The following is a 22,238-nucleotide window of genomic DNA, read 5'->3' as shown; positions in this document are numbered from 1 at the left end:
AAACTTTACATATACACAATTTCGTCGTAAAAACATGCAGTAAGTACAAGTAGGAACAAGTACCCATTTGTTCTTGCCCTAGAAATCAGCGTCACACAGAGTTAATAATACTGAAGGTTTGCTCTTTGTCAGGGTTTAGTTAAGGCATTAGTGGTGGGAGGAACTGAACCCCTTTACTCTAGAGCTCAAGACTTGTTGGGCTTATTAGAGTTAAGAAAAGGAGTTATTGAGAACTATATTACATTGTGTGTGTGTGTGGGGGGGGGGGGGGGGGATTGTGCGGGTCAGTTTTTCTTTTTCTCTCTTTCGTGTATGGGTAATTTTTTCTTTGTGTGTGTACAGATCAGGGTTTGTGTGTGTATATGTGTGTGTGTGTGTGTGTGTGTGTGTGTGTGTGTGTGTGTGTGTGTGTGTGTGTGTTTATATGTGTGTGGGCGTGCAGGTCAGTGTTTGTTTGTTTGTGTGTGTGTGTGTGTGTGTGTGTGTGCGTTTAGGTCAGTGCAGGATCGCCGCCACCGCCGCCAGCAGCCACGTCATCGCCAGAGTCACGCCGACAGATGCACCACCTACAGGAGACAGAAGAGAGAGAGGGAGAGTGAGCGCCACCACTTTTTACAGTAACGCCTCATGAATACACGCCATTATTAACTTCCTTTCACCCTTCTTACTCCGTCTACCCTTTCCTGACCCGTTCTGACCCCATTTTGATCTCTCCTGACCTTTCCTATCCCCTCTTCACCAACAAAGGATACCTAGAACCCACTGGTGACCTCCCCTTACCTTTTCTGACCCTTCCCTTCACCATCCTCACCTTTTCTTGCCTTCCCAGACTTGTTCTGACCCCATTTTGACCCCTCCTGACCTTTCCTATCCAATCTTCACAAACAAAGGATATTCATGACTCACTCGTGACCTCCCCCGTCTCGCCTGGTCGCCGTCTCTCCGCCTGCATGTCAAGGAGGGTGTACAGGACGCCGCTACATGTGAGGGCGAGGGACTGTTTGCGTTGCCTCGTCAGGAAGGCCTCGGCGGAGCAGGGCAGCGGGCACTCTTCGGAGCTTTTGCGGTAGAAGTCTGTGGATGAGGGTGGTGGTGAGGGTGGTGGTGGTGGTAGTGGTGATGGTGGTAGTGATATGCGTAACTATACCAGAACAACTAACGAACCTTCGCCTTGCAGCTATAGCTATTTTGAAAGGCCACAAGGGAGAGTCGTCGGGCTCTCATGAGTGTTATCACGTTCATGGTGCAGCAGAAGCCTTGTCAAACAATCATAAATCTATCCTTCAAAATAATACCCACAATCTCTATGAAAACCTTTTTGTTTATTGCCTTATTGCCCGAAAGCGAACATTACATCATATACATACATTCATAGCATTAGTAAGGCATTAGACCGCTGAGCTGAAGCTCCCTAGCAGACAGGAAAATAATAAATATGTTAATTCAAAGTAATGCAGAGTATTACGGAGTACGGACTGGACCGGTCCACGTACCAGTGTCGGTGAGGAGGAGGGCGGGCAGGGCGGTGAGCTGGTCGGAGGGTTGGAAGGTCCAGAAATGGTAGTGTGCCTGGTGGTTTATCATCTCGAGGGTGGGGATGGACACCGGCGAGTTCGTGTGCACCACCAACTCCTGCAGCCTTATCAGCCCGGCCTTGCGGTGCTGAAGGGAAGGAAGGAGGGCCACGCAGGGTCAGGAGAGGTTAAAGAGGTCAGGAAAAGTCAGATGAGGTCAGGAGGCAGAGGGGGAAGGACGGAGACGAAGAAATGGTTTAGAAAAGGTCAAGATGTCACAGGAGGAATAAAGGGGTCAGAAGGAGTGAGAGAGAAGGTAATGAAAGGTCAAATTGGGTCAGAGAAGGAAAGAACAGTTGTAAAAAAAGCTACCGTGACACGAAACTAAAGCACATCCACCTACCCACCCACACCCGCACCCACCACCGTTGCCAGATTATCGTACTCAGAGCCTCATATTTACCGGTTTCTGAGCCATAGCTGTTGCCAAAAAACACCAATAATAAACCATTTTAACGCTAACTATATATGAAGGCAGTTATTGGGGTCGAGGAGGCAGTTTTGGGGTCGGAAATCGGCAAACATAGGAGGCTGAGTACGACAGTCTGGCAATGTTGGCGCCCCCACACATACCCCCCACCCCCACACCCACACACACGCACACACCTTCAGGTAGTTCCCGGTGAAGGTGTCTTTGAGTCTCTTGCTCTGGGATGTTCCCCGTGTCACCAGGGCCAGAAAGTCGCCCTTGTTCCCGTCCTCGCTGATCCTCTTGTACGCCGAAGGGAACGCCTGCGGGAGGGAGAGGTGTGAGGGACGGCCAAGAAGGGAAAGAAGAGGAGGAATACAAAATTGAGAGTTGTGAAGGACGACGAAGAGAATGAAATGAAGAAAATGATGTGTGAGGGACGATGAAGAGAAGGAAATGAAGAAAAGGAGGAGGAAGACAAGACTGAGAGGTGTGAGGGACGGCGAAGAGAAGGAAATGAAGAAAAGGAGGAGGAAAACAAGAGTGAAAGGAGTGAAGGACGACGAAGAAGGGAAAGAAGAGGAGGAGGAAAACAAGACTGAGAGGTGTGAAGGACAAAGATGAGGAGAAAAGAAGATGAAGAGAAAAGGAAAACAAGACTGAGGAAAGAGGACGAGGAAAATGGGGGTGTGAGGTGTGAGGGAAGAGGATGAAGAGAAAAGAAGATGAAGAGAAAAAGGAAAACAAGACTGAGGAAAGAGGACGAGGAAAATGGGGGGGTGAGGTGTGAGGGAGGAGGATGAATAGGAGGAGGAAAACAAGAATGAGAGGTATGAGGGAAGAGAAGGAGAAGGAGGAAACAAGAACAAGAGGTGTGAAGGACGAGGATGAAGAGGAAAAGAAGATGAGGAGAAAGAAGCAGGAATGAAAATGGAATGGATGCAAAAAATTGGATAATGGATAAAAGAGGAAAATAGCATAACGAAGAGAGGAAAAACCGACCCCCCATTATCTCTTTTCAATCTATTTTCGTCTAGTTATTTCACTTTTTTTTTAAGATCCGAATCCTTCCTCTTCTGCTACAGAGTCATTCTTTCCATTATCACCCTATTCCATCTCCTTCCTTCCCTTTCTTTATCATGGCTTCATTTGGCCCTCCTGACGTTTCCCTTTCTTCTTTCACTCTTTCTCTTTACCCCCCTCACACACACACACACACACACACACACACACACACACACACACACACACACCTTGCCGATGTCCTGGGGGAGGTACTACGAGTTGACTTCCATCCCTTTTCGCCTCCTTTCACCTTCTGTATCATGCCCTAAGTTGCCCCTCCTACCCCTTCCCTTTCTCCTTTCACTCTTATCTTTCCCCCATCCCCACCCCCCACACACACACACACACACACACACACACACACACACACACCTTGCCGAAGTCCTGGGGAAGGTACTGCGAGTTTTGGTCCATGTTGATCTTCGAGATGGAGTCCAGGATGATGGCCCCAGCGAACTTCAGCAGTGACTGGTTGAGGTGCGGCCACAGCCACTGGTGCACGAAGTGGTAGGCGCCGGGCTCACCTGTGCTGCCGTCCTGCAGAAAGGTGACAGGTGACAGGTGTAACAAGATAAGGAGAAGGAGGAAGTAAGAGATGGAGGAGAAAATAGATAACAAAATGATTATAAAGAAGAGGAGAGGGAGAAAATGGAGGAGAAAAGTAAAGATAGCAAAAAAGAAGATAAAGAGGAGGGAGAAGGGGAGTAAGAAGATGGAGAAGAAGAGCAAAGATAGCAAGAAACAGATGATGAAGAAGTGAGAATAAGAGAAGCAAGAAGATAAGGAGGAGAGGAGGGAGAAGGAGATTAGGAAAAATATACAGATGACAAAAAAAAGGATTAGGAAGAAGCAGGAATAAGAGAAGCAAGAAGATAAGGAGGAGAGGAGGGAGAAGGAGATTAGGAAAAATATACAGATGACAAAAAAAGGATTAGGAAGAAGCAGGAATAAGAGAAGCAAGAAGATAAGGAGGAGAGGAGGGAGAAGGAGATTAGGAAAAATATACAGATGACAAAAAAAAAGGATTAGGAAGAAGCAGGAGTAAGAGAAGTAAAAAAAAAAAAAATAGAGTGGGCGTACATAGAAAGAATAGGAAAACGAAGAAATATACGGGACAAAAAAAATCTACTAACAATATCTTGGTTCATAAAACTACTCATGGAATTACTAAAACTACTGCCTCTACGAAAGCCTAATCAAATGTGGGTGTGTAAGCTCCGAAACTTGATTGATTGATGGATTGATAGTTTATTGTTGCAAGTAAACAACAAAGGAGAAGGGAGGAGCATGCCGTCCCAACCCCCAGGCAGTACAGAGTGTGATTATACAACTAAGGATACATGTGGAAGTAGCACCAGGAAACTAAAAAGATACAATGGTAGGGGAAACTTGTGAGAATACGTACCCGCCATCCCCCTCACGCACAAGCACAAACACACACACTCACACACTATCAGACTATCACTAGGCTCATAAAACTACTCATGGAAATAGTAACACCACAACCTCTACGAAAGCCTTACCAAAATGTTGATATGTAAACCCTAAAATGAGAATATAAACCACAGAACCCCTCTCTGACCCCTAACCACCCACGCCACACACAAACACACTCACATACACACCAAAACTCCCTCCTCTTCCCCAACACACAAACACACTCACATATTCCTGCGTGTTGAGATCAAAAGCCACGAAGATGACGGTGCTGTTCCTCGTGAAGACCCCGTCAGGCCCCGTGGCAGCCATGTAGTTCCTCGCCACCTCCAGCATCGCCCCCACCCCCGCTCCGTTGTCCTCGAGGGGGTGTCTGTTGAGGGCGGTGTCATAATCGGCGCCCACCAGCAGCAGCGGCCCCCCACCAGCGCCCTCAGACACCCCGATCACGTTCTCGCCGGCCACCTGTGTGTTAGTGCGGGAAGGTGTTAGTGTTAGTGGTTTTGTGATCTTTTTGTTGTTTATATGTTTTTTTTTTCTATTTTTGGTACTCATTATTTTATCGCCTCACATTTCTCTTTCTTCTTCTTTCTTCGTTTTTTTCTTTTTTGTTATTTATATCTTTCTCTTCCTCCTCCTTATCGTCCTTGTCTTTTTCCAGTCTTCTTTCTTTCTCTTTCTTTGTTCGCTAGTATTTTTTCACTCTTCTACTTTTTCTCGTTCTATGTATCTTTCTCCTCCTCCTTCCTCTTCTCCTTCTCTTCCTTCTCTTTATTTGTCTTTTTTCTTCACAACCCTCTCTTCCTCCCTCTTTCCTTCGCATTCCTTTATTCTCAGCATATTCCTTCTCCGCTCCTTCATCTTCCCTCTTATCCTTCCCTTCTTGATCCTTCACCTTCTTCTATTACCATCGTTATACACTCTTCCTTCTCCTCTTTCTTCCTCCTCCTATAAATATTTAAAAGATCACAGGAAATTCGAGGAAGTGAAACGACGAAACTAAGTGCACGGATCTATCACCAAGGCCCCCCCCACCTCTCTCTCTCTCTCTCTCTCTCTCTCTCTCTCTCTCTCTCTCTCTCTCTCTCTCTCTCTCTCTCTCTCTCTCTCACACACACACACACACACACACATCAGTTTCCCGCCTCCGTCACCTTCGCCTTCCCTCAGCCTCCCCTTCAGGGATAATTGCCATCCTTCTTCAGACAAGGTTCTGCTCGCGTCTTTCCCGTAATATTTTTTTGTCCAGCAGTTCACGCCATGGGTAACAGCACCTCTCATCAGAAGGTGGACGCGGCCCAGACCCTGCAGAAGGGATGCTGCAGGCCGGATGGCTTCACCCTATCGTACCGGAAGAGCGGCTGCTTTAGGAGATGGCGGCAGTTCGCCGCCTACAGGTTCCTCCCAAACGGCTGCGCCGGGGGGGAGGTGTGCCAGGCCGAGGGCGACCTTTGCGTGCCCTTGGCCAAGCTCTTGAGGAGGGACGCCAGCACGGCCGTCCTAGTTGAGTACACCGTCAGCAGGAAGGTGGTCTTCACCTCCAGGACGACACTCGGCGAGCTCCTCAAGAACATGGACTTCCTATACCTTCCCTTCGTCCGTGGTGGTGCCGACGACGACAACGTGTGCAACGGGCGGCCCTGTGGCGAAGAAGTGGGCCCTACCGTGAGTCCCGGGGCAGGCGGGGAGGAGAGGGCAGCCACTGACCCGGAGACCCCAGCCCAGGCTGCTGGGGCTGCGTCTGTCACTGCCCGGAGCAAGGCCTCGCCCTCCACCTCTCAGACTCTCCGCCGCCGGGCACCTACGAGGCCCGAACTGCAGCTTCGCAAAAGGGGCTTCCACACCTTTACCACATCGCACACGACACACATCCCCCCTCCCCAATCCCCAGGAGAAGGAGGCACTCACAGGACACCACACGCCACGCCACGCCACACGCCACAGGCACACCCTACGCCCTACACCTGGGCGGATGCCTTCGTGGATTTTACGGCGGTATGCGGCGTCGCCCTGTCCGCATTCCTGGTTTATAACCGCATGCTCTGGTGAGGAATCGCGGCCGTTGCCTTACCCGTTATGCAACCGGCGCGTGCCCAAACGACCCAGACACCCCCCACCCCCCACCAACCCCCATCCCCTCAACCCCATCCACCCATTGACTAAACACAACCAGCTGACCGATAACCAAGACCACCCACACCTCCCCTTCCCTCTCCCCAGGACGAGGAGGCTTTGAGACACCACACCACACCACACCACACTACACCACACTACACAACACCACACCACACACCTCCCCTTCCCTCTCCCCAGGACGAGGAGGCCTTAAGACACCACACTACACCACACACCTCCCCTTCCCTCTCCCCAGGACGAGGAGGCTTGCAAACAGCTTACAGCACACCACAACACCACACCACACACCTCCCCTTCCCTCTCCCCAGGACGAGGAGGCTTTCAGACACCACACCACACCACACCACACCACACACCTCCCCTTCCCTCTCCCCAGGACGAGGAGGCTTGCAAACAGCACACAGCACACCACAACACCACCACACCACCACCCCAAACTTCCCTTCCTCCTCCCCGGGAAGGAAGTCTTATTAACATCCACCAATCAACAATAGCCACAAAAAACAATAGGGGGGGCAAAGTCCGACTGTCACTTCCTCGCAGTGCCCCCCGGGTAACGCTAACGACAGCGGCGAGGCCACGACAGGCCAGCACGCCGGTGGTGGAGGAAGACCCTTGCTTTAGAGCCTCGTGCCCGGCCTCACAAAGGAACACAAAGGAAGAACAAACAACAGCAGACCTGCTGGTCCATACGAGGCTGTTTGTGACAAGCTACACTAACTATCTAATCAAAGGTGGAAGATGAAGGACAGCAAAGGCGAAGGCTCCTCCCCACCCCCCCATCCCTCCATCCTAAGCTGGCAGGAAAGGAAAAAGAACCATGCAGCATGGAAAAACTGCATGGAAATTATGTAGGAAAGAGGAAAGAACTACCATTACTGCTACCACTAACCGGCGATAAAAGCGGACAAGGACACCAGTATTCGAAAGAACTTAACGTTATTACGACAATGAGTAATATCTTAGTTGCTGGTTGGATTCAAAATACTTGTCTAATCTATTCTTGAAGGCCGTAACTGTTGTACTATCAACGACATCACAGGGTAGAGAGTTCCAAACATTAACGACTCGATTGAAGAAGAAGTGTTTAGCTTCGTGCGACGAGAATCTTTTACCACTTATCTTCAAATTGTGACTTCTTCTTGTTCTATTTGATCGATCAATTGTAAAGTAATCTTCTGCATTAATATCACTGAATCCTTTAAACATTTTAAACACTTCTATTAGATCGCTTCGCATTCTTCGTTTTGATAGGCTGAATAAATTTACTTATTTAAGCCTTTGTTCATATGCCTCGGAACGGACGGATTCTACGGCATCGAGCCAGGAACGGAAATGGCTTACGGGACAGACCACGCAGCAGGCTAAAGGTAGCGAGGCTGAAATGTGGAGCTGTAGGAGAAAGAGAAGAACTAGTTGACCTGATGAAAGAGAAGCATTGGGATGTTGCAGGTCTGGCTGAAACCAGCGCCAAACATCAGGGCAAAAAGATACTACACGAGAATTATATAACGCTTTCTGGCGGGGCAGGAGATGGACGGCACGGAGCGGGGTTTGCGATGACGCCTGAAACAGCGGAGCGAACACTGAATGTCGAGTGTGTCCGTAACAGGACCAGCGGGGTGACAGGCAAGTTGAAATAGCAAGAAATAGATATAATAATAATAATAATAATAATAATAATAATAGTAATAATAATTATAATAATAACAATAATAACTAGCGGGACCCGTGGATACACCACGGTAATGCTCGTAATCCTCCTTCTCTTCCTCTTAATCCTCTTCTAAATCTCTTGATCCTCTTCCTCCTCCTCCTAAACCTCTTGTAAATTTCTTAATCCATTTTTAAAACTCGTAATCCTCTTCCATTTCCTCTTAATCCTCCTCTTAACCTTTTAATCCTCTTTCTTTTCCTCTTAATAATTTCTTAAACCTCTTAATCCACTTCAGTATCCTCTTAATCCTCTTCTAAATTTCTTTATCATCTTCCTCCTCCTCGTAAACCTCTTGTACACCTCTTAATTTTCTTCGAAAACTCGTATTCCTCTTCCATTTCCTCTTAATCCTCTTCTAAACCTCTTAATGTGATTCGAGTCGGGTTTTGCGCGGGTTGAGTCATGGCCTAGAAGGCCTTGGTTGAGTGCTCCCTCACGGTGGAGCTGCTGGTGTTCTCGCTTTCGCGTTTTTTGGCTTTCGAAGAGCCACTTGGTCACAGAGCAGCCTCCCGAAACGGGCTGCTCCAACAGGGTTTAAGTGGATGACATCGGCAAGGACAAGTCCGAATCGTAGTAAAAATTGTTCCACAAGTTAGCGAACTGGACGTTTTCTTGTGATCAAAGGGACTGAAGTCTGTTGTTCGTGCTGAAGGCCTTACTGTAAAAGCTAGATTCGGCACCGACCCTCGGGAGGGTTCCTGAGATTATGATGTTACTGGCATCCGTTTTTCGTTTATACTGCTTGATCATGCGGCGGTATTTATCGAGCAGTTCCTCAGAACGGGTTGTCTTTACGTCATTTGTGTGGAGGAGGAGGAGGAGGAAGAGGAGGAGGAGGTAGAGAGAGGGATGCAAGGAAGGAGAGAAGAGAACGAGGAGGGAGAGAGAGAACGATAGGAAAGGATAGATGAAAAAAGAAAGGAGACAAAGAAGGAAAGGAAAGAAAAAGAAGGATAAGAGAAGCAAAGAGAAGGGAAGGGAAGGGAAGGAAAGGAAGGAGGGAAGATAAAAAAAATGCACATAAAGGAAGAAAAAGAAGAGAATAAGAGAGCAAAGAAAATAATTAGAAGAAAACACGAGAAGCAAGAATGAAAACAAAAAAAGAAAAGACAAAATGAGGAAATGAAAGTGAAAGAAAATACAAGAAAATGAGAAAATGGAAGAGAAACACGAGCTGAAAGAGAGAAAGAAAAAAAATGAGACGATGAGGAAGAAGCTAGAGAAAGAAAGAGAGGCAATGCGGCGGCGGAGGAGGAGGAGGAGGAGGAAAAGGAGGAGGAGGAGGAGGAGGAGGAGAAGGATGATGATGAGGAGGAGGAAAAGGAGGAGGAGGAGGAGGATAAGGAGGAGGAGGAATAGGAGGAGGATGAGGAGGAGGAGGAGGAAAAGGAGGAGGAGGAGGAGGAGGAAAAAGAGAAGGAGGAGGAAAAGGAGGAGGAGGAGGAGGAGGAAAAGCAGGAGGAGGAGGAAAAGGAGGAGGATTAAGAGAGGAAAATGTAAGAGGAAAAGTTGAAGAGAAAACAAGAGAGAGAGAGAGAGAGAGAGAGAGAGAGAAAATGTAGAGAGAGAGAGTTGAGAGAGAGAGAGAGAGAGAGAGAGAGAGAGAATACCTGTCTTTACCTATCCTTCCCTAAACTAATTAAAAACAGACTAAAAAACAGGTACAATAATGATAATAATAATAATGATAATAATAATAACAATAATAATAATAATAATAATAATAATAATAATAATAATAATAATAATAATAATAATAATGATAATAATAATAATGATAATAATAATAACAATGATAATAACAATAAATAATAAGTGATAAAGAAAAAAGGAAAAAATAAAATTAAAGAAGGAAAGAAAGATAAAGAAAGAAGGAAAGAAAGAAAAAGGTAAAAAAAATAAGGAAATAACTAAAAAAATGAAAGAAAGAACAAAACTATAAATAAAAAAAAGGAAAAGGAAGGAAAAATGAAAGGAAGAGAGAAAAAGGAGAAAGAAAAAGTTAGAAAGAAAGAAGTAGAAATAACGGAGGAAAATAAAACAGAAAAAAGAGAAGAGCAGTAAAAAAGACAATAATAATTAAATGAAACGAACAAAAAAACATCGATTCATACTTCCATTCACGGACGAAACACGAAACGAAAGTCTTGCTCGCGTTTCACCGGGAATCCAATTTGAAACTTCCCTTTTCATCCGGAGAGAGTGAATGAAACTTGTTATTTACCTCATATGAGAGATAGAGAGGTTCTGCAATACGTTGAGAAAAAATCTGATAAAACTCAACAATAACTCTCTCTCTCTCTCTCTCTCTCTCTCTCTCTCAATCATGGAGGCTCTCAATCACGTCTACCTTCTCTTAACCATCAAAGTTACCCCGACACACTTTATCCCATTTTCTGATTCTCGAGTTTATTTCTCTCTCTCTCTCTCTCTCTCTCTCTCTCTCTCTCTCTCTCTCTCTCTCTCTCTCTCTCTCTCTCTCTCTCTCTCTCACCGTCCTCTGCTGTCCCTGGTGCCAGACCGTCGTGCTGAAAGTATGAACCGCCACTTCGAGTCCGTACTGCTGAAACTGTTCCTTGATGTAGCTCCTCGCGGCCTCCCTCGCGTTGGGGTCAGCGCCGAACGGGTGTCGAACGCTGGTCAGCTTCTCGAGGTGGTACTGCATCTGGTGAATGTCCTGCCCCGCCGACAAGCCAAGCCCTGCTACGGTGCGGGAGGACGAGGAAAAGGTTAGGATAATACGAAAAGAGAAAAAGGAGAATGATAAAAAGGAGGAAGAGGAATAGAAGAGAGGGAAGGTTAGAATAATGAGTAAAGAGAGAAAGGGAGATGAGAATGAGGAAAAGGAGAAGGTTAGAGAAAGAGAAAGAGAAGGTTAGGATAATATATATGAGTAAAGAGAGAAAGGAAAATGAGAATGAAGAAGAGGAGGAGGTTGCAGGAAAAGGAGAGAGGGAAGAGTAGGATAATGATTAAAGAGAGAAAGGAAGATGAGAAAGAGGAAAAGGAGGTTGAAGAAGGAGAAAGAGGTCAGGAAAATGTGAGTAAAGAGAGAAAGGGAGGTGAGAATGAGGAAAAAGAGGAGGTCGCATGCACTAGAAGGAGAAGGTTAGGATAATATGAGCAAAGAGAGAAAGGAAAATGAGAATGAAGGAAAAGAGAAGGAGGCAGTTGATAAAAGGTGAAGAGTAAAGTTGGGATATACGCTAAAGCTGCGCGTGGCTTCGGTGTTCGTCTCCGTCACACTGGCAGAGAAAGATGAAAAGATGGTGGAGGAAAAACGGGAGGAGCATAAGAAGGAGGTGATGAGGTGAATAGAGGAATAATGAAAAAAAGGAGGGAGTCAAATAAAAGAGAAAAGTGGAAAGGTAAGAGTGGGGGGATAGAAAATAGAGGAAGAAGAGAAAGAGAAAATAAAATAAAGGAAAGGAAATAAGGAAGGATGATAGGAAGGACAGAGAAAAAAAGGGACCTCTTAGGATGGTAAATATCTGTATGTGTGTGTGTGGGTGTGTTCGTGTGTGTGTGTGTGTAAGAATGATTAGAATATGATATGAATGTAAAAGAAGACGAGAAAGTTAGGATAATGAGTATTGAGAAAAAAAAGGAGAATGAGGGAATGAAAAGGCTGGTGATAAGAATGTTAATAATATGATATGAATGACAGGGAATGAGGACAGAAGAAGATGAAGATGGGGAAAAAATGATAGATGATGGTGAGGTTAAAATGTGAAATAATGTAGATGACGGAATGAATAACAAAAACGGAAGTAAAAGATGGAGGAATAATGTTGAAGGGAATAGAACAAAGGCAGCTATGGGAAAAGAATGATGATGATGATGATGATGATGATGATGATGATGGGGATAAAGGAAGATAAGATAAGGATGAGAGAAAAAGTTGGAAAATGATAAAAAGAGGGTGTGATAAGGGTGAGAAAAATAAGATGATGAAACAGGAAAGTGAGAACAAAAGAAAAATGGAAGATGAGGGTGACGAGAAAGGTGAAAATGACAATGAGAAGGATAATGAAGAGGAAGATGAAGAGGAAATAAGGGAGGTGAACGGAATAAAAAGAGTACATTAAAATAAATCATGACAATAAGGGATTAGATGTTTGAAATGAAATATATAATGAAAGTAAATGATGAAAGTAGTGGTGGTGGTGGTGGTGGTAGTAGTAGTAGTAGTAGTAGTAGTAGTAGTTGTAGTAGTAGTAGTAGCAGCGGTAGAAGCAGCTGCAGTAGTGAGTTATCAGACAAGCGATAATCTCTCTCTCTCTCTCTCTCTCTCTCTCTCTCTCTCTCTCTCTCTCTTTTTCCGAGGACACATATTAGATGTCAGTAATGAAATAGAGAGAGAGAGAGAATGAATGAATGAATGAATGAGGAAGGAAAGGAGGATAAGGAATTTGAGTATTACAAAGAATTAAAAGAGCAGGAGGAAGGGAGGAAGGGAGGGAGGGAGGGAGATAGGGAGAGAAAACAATGCCTTGAAACATCCGGCACAACACAACGCAACACATTGGAATTTATTATGAGTGAGGAGGAGGAGGAGGAGGAGGAGGAGGGAGAACTAGGAAAAGTAGAAAGACAAATATATAATTGTGATTAAGTAGAATATGAGGAAATATACGTAGTAGCAGTTTTAATAGTAGTAGTGATAGTAGTATTAGTATTAGTATTAGTATTAGTAGTTGTAGTAGTAGTAGTACTGTAGTAGTAGTAATAGTAGAAGTAGTAGTAGTGGTAGAAGAAAAAATAAATCGAAAAAGAAGAAGTTTGATTTTTTTGCTTAACCGAAGAAATGACAAGAGAAAGGATATGATAACACACACACACACACACACACACACACACACACACACACACACACACAAATACTAATAATACTACAACACTAAATATGCGAGATAAAAATAGACCAATAAAAGAAAATATAACATAAATTCACAATCATAACAGAGGAAAGAATTGCGTCAGAGGAAGCCAGCCTATCAATTTATCTATCGGTCTACATATACCCTTCTATCTATCAAGTTACTGGGTTTGGATCTGCAGGAAAAGTGTATGTGTGTGTGTGTGTGTGTGTGTGTGTGTGTGTGTGTGTGTGTGTGTGTGTGTGTGTGGTGACTAATGGCGTAGGAAGGGCGAAGGGGTGTGGAAACTAACGAGTAAACAGTCTAGTGGTGTTTATAAATCCCTGTGGCCGGTTGGTTTATTTTAACTCTCTCTCTCTCTCTCTCTCTCTCTCTCTCTCTCTCTCTCTCTCTCTCTCTCTCTCTCTCTCTCTCTCAAGGACACACAAATTAGATTTTAGTTATGCAATAATTCATGCATTTCAGAGAGAGAGAGAGAGAGAGAGAGAGAGAGAGAGAGAGAGAGAGAGAGAAGGCAGGGGAGGGGGGTCGCCATATTTAATGAGTTCCTCCGCCACTCAGGTGAGGTCCATGCGTGTCCTCGTGGCAGGTGTGAAATCCAGGTATATAGGGAGTCACACGTGCACCCCCCCTCCCCCCCCCTCTCTCTCTCTCTGTACCCTCTCACCCTATCTTCCTTTCCCCTTTTTCTCTCTTTTATTTGATTTCCTCCTTTTCTTATTATTCCGTTTCTTTGCTTCCCTCTATTCATCTCATCACTTCTCATTATTTTCTGCCTCTCTCTCATTCTATTCAGCCAATCATTTTTCCTTCTTTTCCTCTTCTTTCTCTTTCTATGTTATTTTTATTTCCTCTTCCCCTTCTTCCCTTCATTTACCCTCCTTTTTATTTGCTCTCTCTCATCTCACTTTCTTTATTTTCTCCTCTGCTTTCTTTCTCTCTCTCTCTCTCTCTCTCTCTCTCTCTCTCTCTCTCTCTCTCTCTCTCTCTCTCTCTCTCTCTCTCTCTCTCTCTCTCTCTCTCTCTCTCTCTCTCTCTCTTAATCTTTTCTCTTTTCTCTCATTTTCATTCTTCTCTTCCTTTACTCTTCCACAATTTTACTTTTTTCTCTCTTAATTGGTTGTCATTTCCTCTTCTCTCTCTCTCTCTCTCTCTCTCTCTCTCTCTCTCTTATCTTTGCAGCGTCATGAAAGCCCAAGCTGCTTTACTATCTCTCTCTCTCTCTCTCTCTCTCTCTCTCTTATCTTTACCGCGTCATGAAGGCCCAAGCTGGTTCACTATGTCTATATAATCACTCTTTACTTCCTCTCTCTCTCTCTCTCTCTCTCTCTCTCTCTCTCTCTCTCTCTCTCTCTCTCTCACCTTTCACCCTTCTATGTTCCTCCATCCCTCCTTTTCCTCCCTTCTTTTGATTTCTCATTATCCGCCTTTCTTTACATTCAGTTTTCTTCTTTCCTCCCTCTTTCAAACAGACTTCCTTTCATTTCTTTCTTATTTCTGTTTTCCCTTTCACCTTTCACCCTTTTGATATTCCTCCATTCCTCCCTTTTTCTCCTTCCATCCTTATCTATCTTTCTCTCCGTCTTCATTATGTTTTATCTCTTCCTCCCTTCCTCCAACACACAGACTTCCCTTCATTTATCTTTCTCTCCTTCGTCCCTTTCCTCTTTCCCTCCATCCACCGTTTCTCTCATTCCACATCCTGCCACAGTCTTTGTTTACATCCCCTCTATCTCCTTCATTCGTATCTCCCTCTCTTTGTTTCCTACTCATATCCTGTCACTCTTATCTTTTCTTCCTTTCTACGTAATTGTATATATCTCTCATTGCTTCCTTTCCATATCCTAAAAGTCCTTATCTCTTCTTCGCTTCTCCATTCTTTTATTTCTTTATCCCTCCTTCCTTTCCATATACTGTTCCTCCTTGCTCTTCCTTGCTTTCCACATCCGGGTATTCTCAATCCCTCATTCATTCTCTTTTTTCCCTCCACCCTTCACTCCATACGTTCATTCTTCCATAGTGATTTTGCGTAAGAAACATATGTGAAGGAGCTGGTGTAGGAGGCGTTAAGGGTTTGCAGGATACAGAGTCGTAGGCTGAAGAAGGAAAGGATTGTTAGTTGGAAATGATGGTAATGAGGTGGCAGGACCAATTACAGTTGCAGCAAGAGGAACGAGATACTAGGAAAAATTTAATTGGTGTGTGTGTGTGTGTGTGTGTGTGTGTGTGTGTGAGTGTGTGAGAGAGAGAGAGAGAGAGAGAGAGAGAGAGAGAGAGAGAGAGAGAGAGAGAGAGAGAGAGAGAGAGAGAGAGAGAGAGAAGGGTCTATGGATGAGTTAAAGAAGAAAAAAAAAATGAAAAAAGTGAAGGAAAGAAGTGAAAAGAAAAGGAGAGAGAGAGAGAGAGAGAGAGAGAGAGAGAGAGAGAGAGAGAGAGAGAGAGAGAGAGAGAGAGAGAGAGAGCAGAGGGCACAGGTGTTACACGGACATTCATCATCGCCAGTGAATACCTTCCCCTGCAGATATATATTTACCTGCACAGAAAGTAAGAGAAGTAAAAATAATATCGGGTATGTTGGAATGGTAGGCAGCCACTCCACACCTGCCCAGCACACAGGTAGGCAGGTGTGGAGAGGTGATTATGATTGAAAAAAATTATGCCAAGCTAAAAATAGAATAAGTAAACACCACATTAGAATAAAATGTGTGGATTTAGATAACTACAACAAATAATGCAAAGTGTTAAATAAAAATAAATATAAACATAAACATAAACATAAACATAGTAATAATAATAATAATAATAATAATAATAATAATAATAATAATAATAATAATAATAATAATAACAATAAAAATAATAATAATAAGAATAAGAATAAGAATAAAAAGAAGAAGTAGAAGATGATGAAGAAAAAAGAAAAGAAAAGATGAAGGAGACGAAGAAAAACAACGGTAATAATAATAATAATAATAATAATAATAATAATAATAATAATAATAACAATAATAATAATAATAATAATAATAATAATAATAATGAAAATAATAATAATAATGATGATCATAATAATAATAAATTCCCCCCCCCCCAAAAAAAAAAAAATCATCATACACTATCAAAACACGACATCCTACAACACACACAAAACCATTACAATAACAATAACTGAAACAAAACTAAAGTAACACAAATCAAAACACACACACACACACACACACACACCAAAAAATAACAAGAGCAACACAAAATCGAGGCGCAACACACGTACCCAAGAAACACAGCAGCAGGAGCGTCCAAGTGTTGTTCAGTAGCGTCATTCTGTCACGTGTGGGCCGCGGCAACACCTGGGCAACACACAACCGAGATCCTTCCCTCACCGCTGCTAGCAACACACTGGCTGACTGACTGGCGAGGACTTCTATTAAACTCACAGCTGCACACACACACACACACACACACACACACACACACACACACATTTCGTAGGCGTGATATAAACATGAGTACTTGCATCCTTTTAGAAGACCGGAAGAAGAGTTATTTTCCCCCACTCTCTCTCTCTCTCTCTCTCTCTCTCTCTCTCTCTCTCTCTCTCTCTCTCTCTCTCTCTCTCCCTTTATTTGGTTCTCTCTTCTCTCTTTTATTTTATTTGGTTCTCTTATCTTTCCTTCATTCTCTCTCTCTCTCTCTCTCTCTCTCTCTCTCTCTCTCTCTCTCTCTCTCTCTCTCGCTTTGTTCCTAGATAAGAGGTGAGAGATAAGGGAAGGAAGTGTAGCAAGGCGTGAGGATGATGGGCGGATGAAGGCCAGCTGTAATTAGGAAAGGTGAGAGGGAGGGAGCGTATTGACAGATAGATAAGAATGGGGGGTAACTCTCTCTCTCTCTCTCTCATTACCTAGAAGTTAGCCCTACGCGTATCCTGTTTACCTTCTTGAGCATTTCAAACACTGCGTCTCCCATGGGAAAGCTCTCTCTCTCTCTCTCTCTCTCTCTCTCTCTCATTTCTTTCATTTGCTTTTCTTCCTTTATTTATTTATTTTATCTAATTTGTTCATACAGACGTTCCTTCACCCCCTCCCTCTCTCTCTCTCTCTCTCTCTCTCTCTCTCTCTCTCTCTCTCTCTCTCTCTCGTCGGGGCAATAAAACACAACCTTAACATTGGCTTACAAAATTTATATTCGTCTCCTATGAGCAGGTCGCGGCCGCCGGCTCCAGGACTTCACCAGCGATAGAGAGGCGCTGATTGGTCCCTTGTGCACCGAGGGAGTGATTTGATTGGCTGATGAAAGCTCTCGATCGAGGGACTACAAGAAAGCTCTCGGGTGGGGGCTAAGTAGTAGACCTGAAGGGCTGGCACTGCGCGAATGTCAATGTTTCGAGGTTAGCGCTGCGTCAGGCCCCTCAGCAGCCCCCTTGCACGCCCCCCCCCAGCATGTTTAGCGAGTGGGTGTCTTGGGGTGAGGCTGGGGGCTGCGGGGGGGCGGGGCGGCGGCCGGGGTGTGGCTGGCTGGCTGGCTCCGTCCTGGGGTGGCCGCAGTGACAAGCGTGTACATACAACACACGGCGATATTGTTACGAGTATTGTCGACGGGACCGTGTAACGCCGCGCCCGATGCCCTCCTCCTCCTCCTCTTCCTCCTCCACTTGTTCTTCCTTTCTCCCTCTCTCTCTCCTCCTCCTGAAGCAGTTCCTCCTCCACATCCTCCTCTCTCCCTCAAGACAGTGACGAAAAAGCAGTCATACACAAATCTCTCTCTCTCTCTCTCTCTCTCTCTCTCTCTCTCTCTCTCTCTCTCTCTCTCTCTCTCTCTCTCTCTCTCTCTCTCTCTCTCTCTCTCACAGCCTGTCATATCCTGGTTACTTAGGTACAAAAAAATATATGAGCACAAATGGTAACATCATTTTGGTTCTTTGTCGACGGCGAGACGCTAAGAGGGTCACACGAGCGCCCTTTGACCCGCCTCTAACCAATCACAGCAAAGAACACCAGTGACCTTGACCTCCCCGACACAGGTACTAGGGGTCATATTTTGGGGTCATTTCACCGGCGAACCTTAATACTGAAAAATAATCACGTAAATTCTTACTGCTTTTTTTTTTTTACTATTCACTAACACACACACACACACACACACACACACACACACACAGAGTTCCCAAGCCAGTAAGTAATGGGAGTGCTTGAGAAACGCAAAAGTCACCGCCTTATATAGACCAGCAGCTGGGGATGGCCAAGGAGCGGTTTCAGGTAAGACTTATGATAACAAGAGCAATGACCGACGACAACCTGAAGGCCCGTATTCTTAAACGTTTCGTCACCCCAGATCGCCTGTTTGAAGTCTCTCGTAGAAATTGCTGCAGGGGTTTTCATGGGCTTTTTGGTGATGCGACTTATGCACTTTGAACGGAAAAATCATTAATGGAAATTCGGGGTCATATTCTTAAAACATTTCGTCGTCCCAGCACACACTTGACAAGGCCTTCGTATATAGGAGGGGTAGTTTTATGAGGCTAGTGGTAGTTTGACCGGTCTTCTGTACCATGAACATGGAAAACACTCATTAGAACCCGATTAATCTCGTGTTCGGCCTTTGGAAAGAGTTGATGTGAGAGGCGGAAGCGTCTGGGAATACCAACCCCGATTATTCTTCACTGTGGCGTGGGAAAGAGTCGCAATGGGAGGCTGACACGTTTAAAAATATGGGCCTAAGAGAGCGCCGTTACCTTAAAATCTAATACCACAGAGAATGAATGCTCGACTGACTGACAAACTATAGCTGACTGCTTTTACGTAATCCCTAAACTGAGAGTACTGGTAATAATAATGACTTACTAAAACCTTAAGATAATACCACAGCGAATGAATGCTCGACTGACTGACAAACTAACTGACCGCTTTTACGTAATCCCTAAACCGAGAGTATTTGGTAATAATAATGACTTACTTAAACCTTAAGATAATACCACAGAAAATGAACGTGTGACTGACTGGCTGACTGGTTACTCCTCACACAACCCAGGATCAACAACAACAACAATAACAACACTCCGCCCACTGCCTTCCGAGAGAGAGAAACCAAAAGAGCCGTGTTCCTAAACGTCTCGGCGCCTCAGTTCGCCTGTTTGACAAGCCCCTCGAAGTTGCTGGACTTTTCATGGACTATTTTGTGACCCTGGTGGTAGTTGTACACGACCTCTGCACCTTCAGCGGGAAAAGTCACCCATGAAAACTCGGCTGGTTTTCTCTGTGGCCTTGGGATATCATCGTAATGGGAGGTTGTTACGTTTTAGAATATGGTCCTAAGACTCATTATGGGTCGTATTATAAGACATTTCACCGCCCAAGAACACATATTTGACAAGGCTTTCGTAGCAGTTATAGGCATTTCCAGGAGTAGTTTTATGACCCTGGTAGTAATCTGACCCTTCTGCTGTACCGTGAACCTTGAGAAACACTCATTAGAAACCGATTGGCCCCCTCTTTGGCCTTTATAAATAGCTGATGTGAGAAGAGAAAGTGTCTTGTAATACCGACCTATTATCAAACGGTTCGGGCTCTGTCACGACCGTTTTTGGAGGCCACAGAAGAGATGCGCCGGGTTGTCATGTGGGTTTTTCCCCTTCACGGCGCGGAAGCCTTCCAAAACTACCGCCGGGCTCAGGAAACCATCCATGTATACCCAGACAACTTCCGCGAGAGCCTTTTTAAATAGGTGTACTAAGGTTTAGAAGTGACAATATGGACCCGAGACCTTCAGCCATCACCGTGAGGCCCGAGAAGGAGGCGACGCGCGGGGCGGCACACGACAACATAAAGACGACTTAATCTTGCACTTGAGGTGAAATCTGCTGTGCAACACGAGTGCCTGGTGAGGGCCGAGCAGGGGCTGGAGGCTACCGTGAACTGGGCCCTCCGGCGTCACGAGACCGAGGACACCACCAAGCACAGCCGAATTGGAGGTTACGCCGACGATACCAACGATAGGTTCAGGCGTGTCCTGAGTCTTGGTGTTTGGGCTTCATGATGACCTAGCAGTACCAAAATGCCATTAACTATAGTCACCGTACACTACACTGGTCCAGAACACCTCCCTTCTCCTTCCATGGTAACATCGGGTCATATTCTTAAACATTTCGGGGCTCACACACCAACATTTGACAAGGCTTTCGGAGGAGTTGAGGGCCTTCCCAGGGGTAGTTTGATCCTTCCTCTGTGCCATGATCCTAAAACAACACATCATTTTTTTTCTCAATTAGTTTCCTTTTGGGTCTCCTTAGGTAATGTGAGAGATGAAAGCGTCTGAGAACACCGATCATTGACTCTAACTTTATGCTCCTTTCATCCTACCAATCAGTTCACACTATGGAGGAGGGGGCTTCTGCGTCAGCTTATAGTGTACGTTGACTAGGGTCCGTTTTTTCCAACATTCCGAGGCTTACACACACACATTTCATAAGGCTTTCGTCGAGGTTGTGAGTATTTCCATAGGTAGTTTTATGAGCCTAGTGATAATCTGACAAGGCCTCTGTACCATGAATGTGCAAACACTCACGAGAACCCGACTTATCTCTTGTGTGGCCTTAGGAAATGTTTGTTGTGGGAGCCGACAGCGTGTGAGAAAAGGGACCTCACTCTCAGGACGTGTGGAGTCGAGGGTGAATTATTAAAGGGGCTATTACACTGGGCAAATTTTTCGTGGATCTTCAGTCAAACCACGATTTCCGCTAGCGTGGTTCTCATATTTTCGTGGTTTTCTGACGTGTCCACGATCTTACAAAGCTACGGTACATTTCAACGAACGACGACGGTATTACTCACCATCATCATCAGCAGCAATAACAAGAAACAAATGAGAACCACGCTAGCGGAAATCGTGGTTTGACTCAAGATCCACGGAAAATTTGCCCAGTGTAATAGCCCCTTACAGTTCCCTCGTTTCTTTGAGCTGGTGGCCGCGGTCTCGGGACTCCAGAGGCACAGTTCGATGTCAAGAGCCCGGCGGTAACAAGCTCGGGGTTACTGAGAGATGCTTACACTAACACGCTAATGCATACAAATATATGACGGTAAAACATGGAAAATATTCTTTTATTCTTACCCAACACTAAGGGATATACAAGATCTATGTATATATATAGTTTTTTATCGGTATTTTTTTTCGCTAAATCACTCCTCCTCCTCCTTCTCTTCTCCCTCCTCCTCCTCCTCCTCCGTCCTCTGCTATCCAGTAATTACAATGTTCCTTACAACTAGGAGTAATAAGCGTCTTAATTGCTCAGCCGCATCCGCCACGTAAGGAAACAACCGCATCCTCCGCCTAGCGCTAGACTGAGCCGCGTCACTGCCACGTCATCACTACGTCACCATACGTCACTACCCTGGACTGAGGCGGCTTAGCGAATAGACCAATCATGGCCTTCCTCTGCGTCCCTCCAGCCAATCAAGGCCTACATCTGCGACCCTCTGAGCCAATCACAGGCCTTCCTCTGCGTCCCTCCAACCAATCACGGCCTTCCTCTGCGTCCCTCTGAGCCAATAACAGGCCTTCCTCTGCGTCCCTCTAAACCAATCACAGGCCTTCTTTCCTCTGCGTCCCTCTACACCAATCATAGGCCTTCCTTTGCGTCCCTCTAAACCAATCACTGGCCTTCTTTCCTCTGCGTCCCTCTACACCAATCATAGGCCTTCCTTTGCGTCCCTCTAAACCAATCACTGGCCTTCTTTCCTCTGCGTCCCTCTACACCAATCATAGGCCTTCCTTCCTCTGCGTCCCTCTAAACCAATCACTGGCCTTCTTTCCTCTGCGTCCCTCAAAAACCAATCACAGGCCTTCCTTCCTCTGCGTCCCTCTAAACCAATCACAGGCCTTCTTTCCTCTGTGTCCCTCTACACCAATCATAGGCCTTCCTTCCTTTGCGTCCCTCCAAAAGAAAATCATGAACTCTTTGTTAATCTTATTTCTTTGGTATTTATTTTTTCTATGATAAGGAATAAAATCGAACCCCATGTACCTTT

General features: G+C 45.1%; 1 protein-coding gene across 1 annotated transcript; it reads right to left on the bottom strand.

Annotated features, from left to right (window-relative positions):
* Positions 1-348: 348 nt before the first annotated feature.
* On the bottom strand, positions 349-16,640 carry LOC126993904 (uncharacterized). Its single transcript, XM_050853073.1, has 8 exons — positions 16,490-16,640; positions 10,833-11,041; positions 4,714-4,950; positions 3,421-3,585; positions 2,181-2,306; positions 1,494-1,662; positions 907-1,074; positions 349-566 (listed from the first exon to the last, which is right to left on the bottom strand). The coding sequence occupies exons 1-8, from the start codon at positions 16,536-16,538 to the stop codon at positions 496-498; spliced, it is 1,194 nt and encodes a 397-aa protein (XP_050709030.1). The 5' UTR covers positions 16,539-16,640; the 3' UTR covers positions 349-495.
* Between the last annotated feature and the right edge of the window lie 5,598 nt (positions 16,641-22,238).

Source organism: Eriocheir sinensis, chromosome 7 (assembly GCF_024679095.1).
Source record: "Eriocheir sinensis breed Jianghai 21 chromosome 7, ASM2467909v1, whole genome shotgun sequence".
Classification (NCBI taxonomy): Eukaryota; Metazoa; Arthropoda; class Malacostraca; order Decapoda; family Varunidae; genus Eriocheir; species Eriocheir sinensis.
Note: the sequence above shows the minus strand (reverse complement) of the source record. Positions and strands in the feature narration are given on the sequence as shown.

Coding starts and splice junctions, on each gene's coding strand:
- LOC126993904 (XM_050853073.1), bottom strand. CDS start 16,538: ATGACGCTACTGAACAACACTTGGACGCTCCTGCTGCTGTGTTTCTTG. Junction 2,307..3,420: donor TTCCCCAGGACTTCGGCAAG/GTGTGTGTGTGT, acceptor TCCCTCCCGCAG/GCGTTCCCTTCGGCGTACAA. Junction 1,663..2,180: donor TCACCGGGAACTACCTGAAG/GTGTGTGCGTGT, acceptor CCTTCCCTTCAG/CACCGCAAGGCCGGGCTGAT.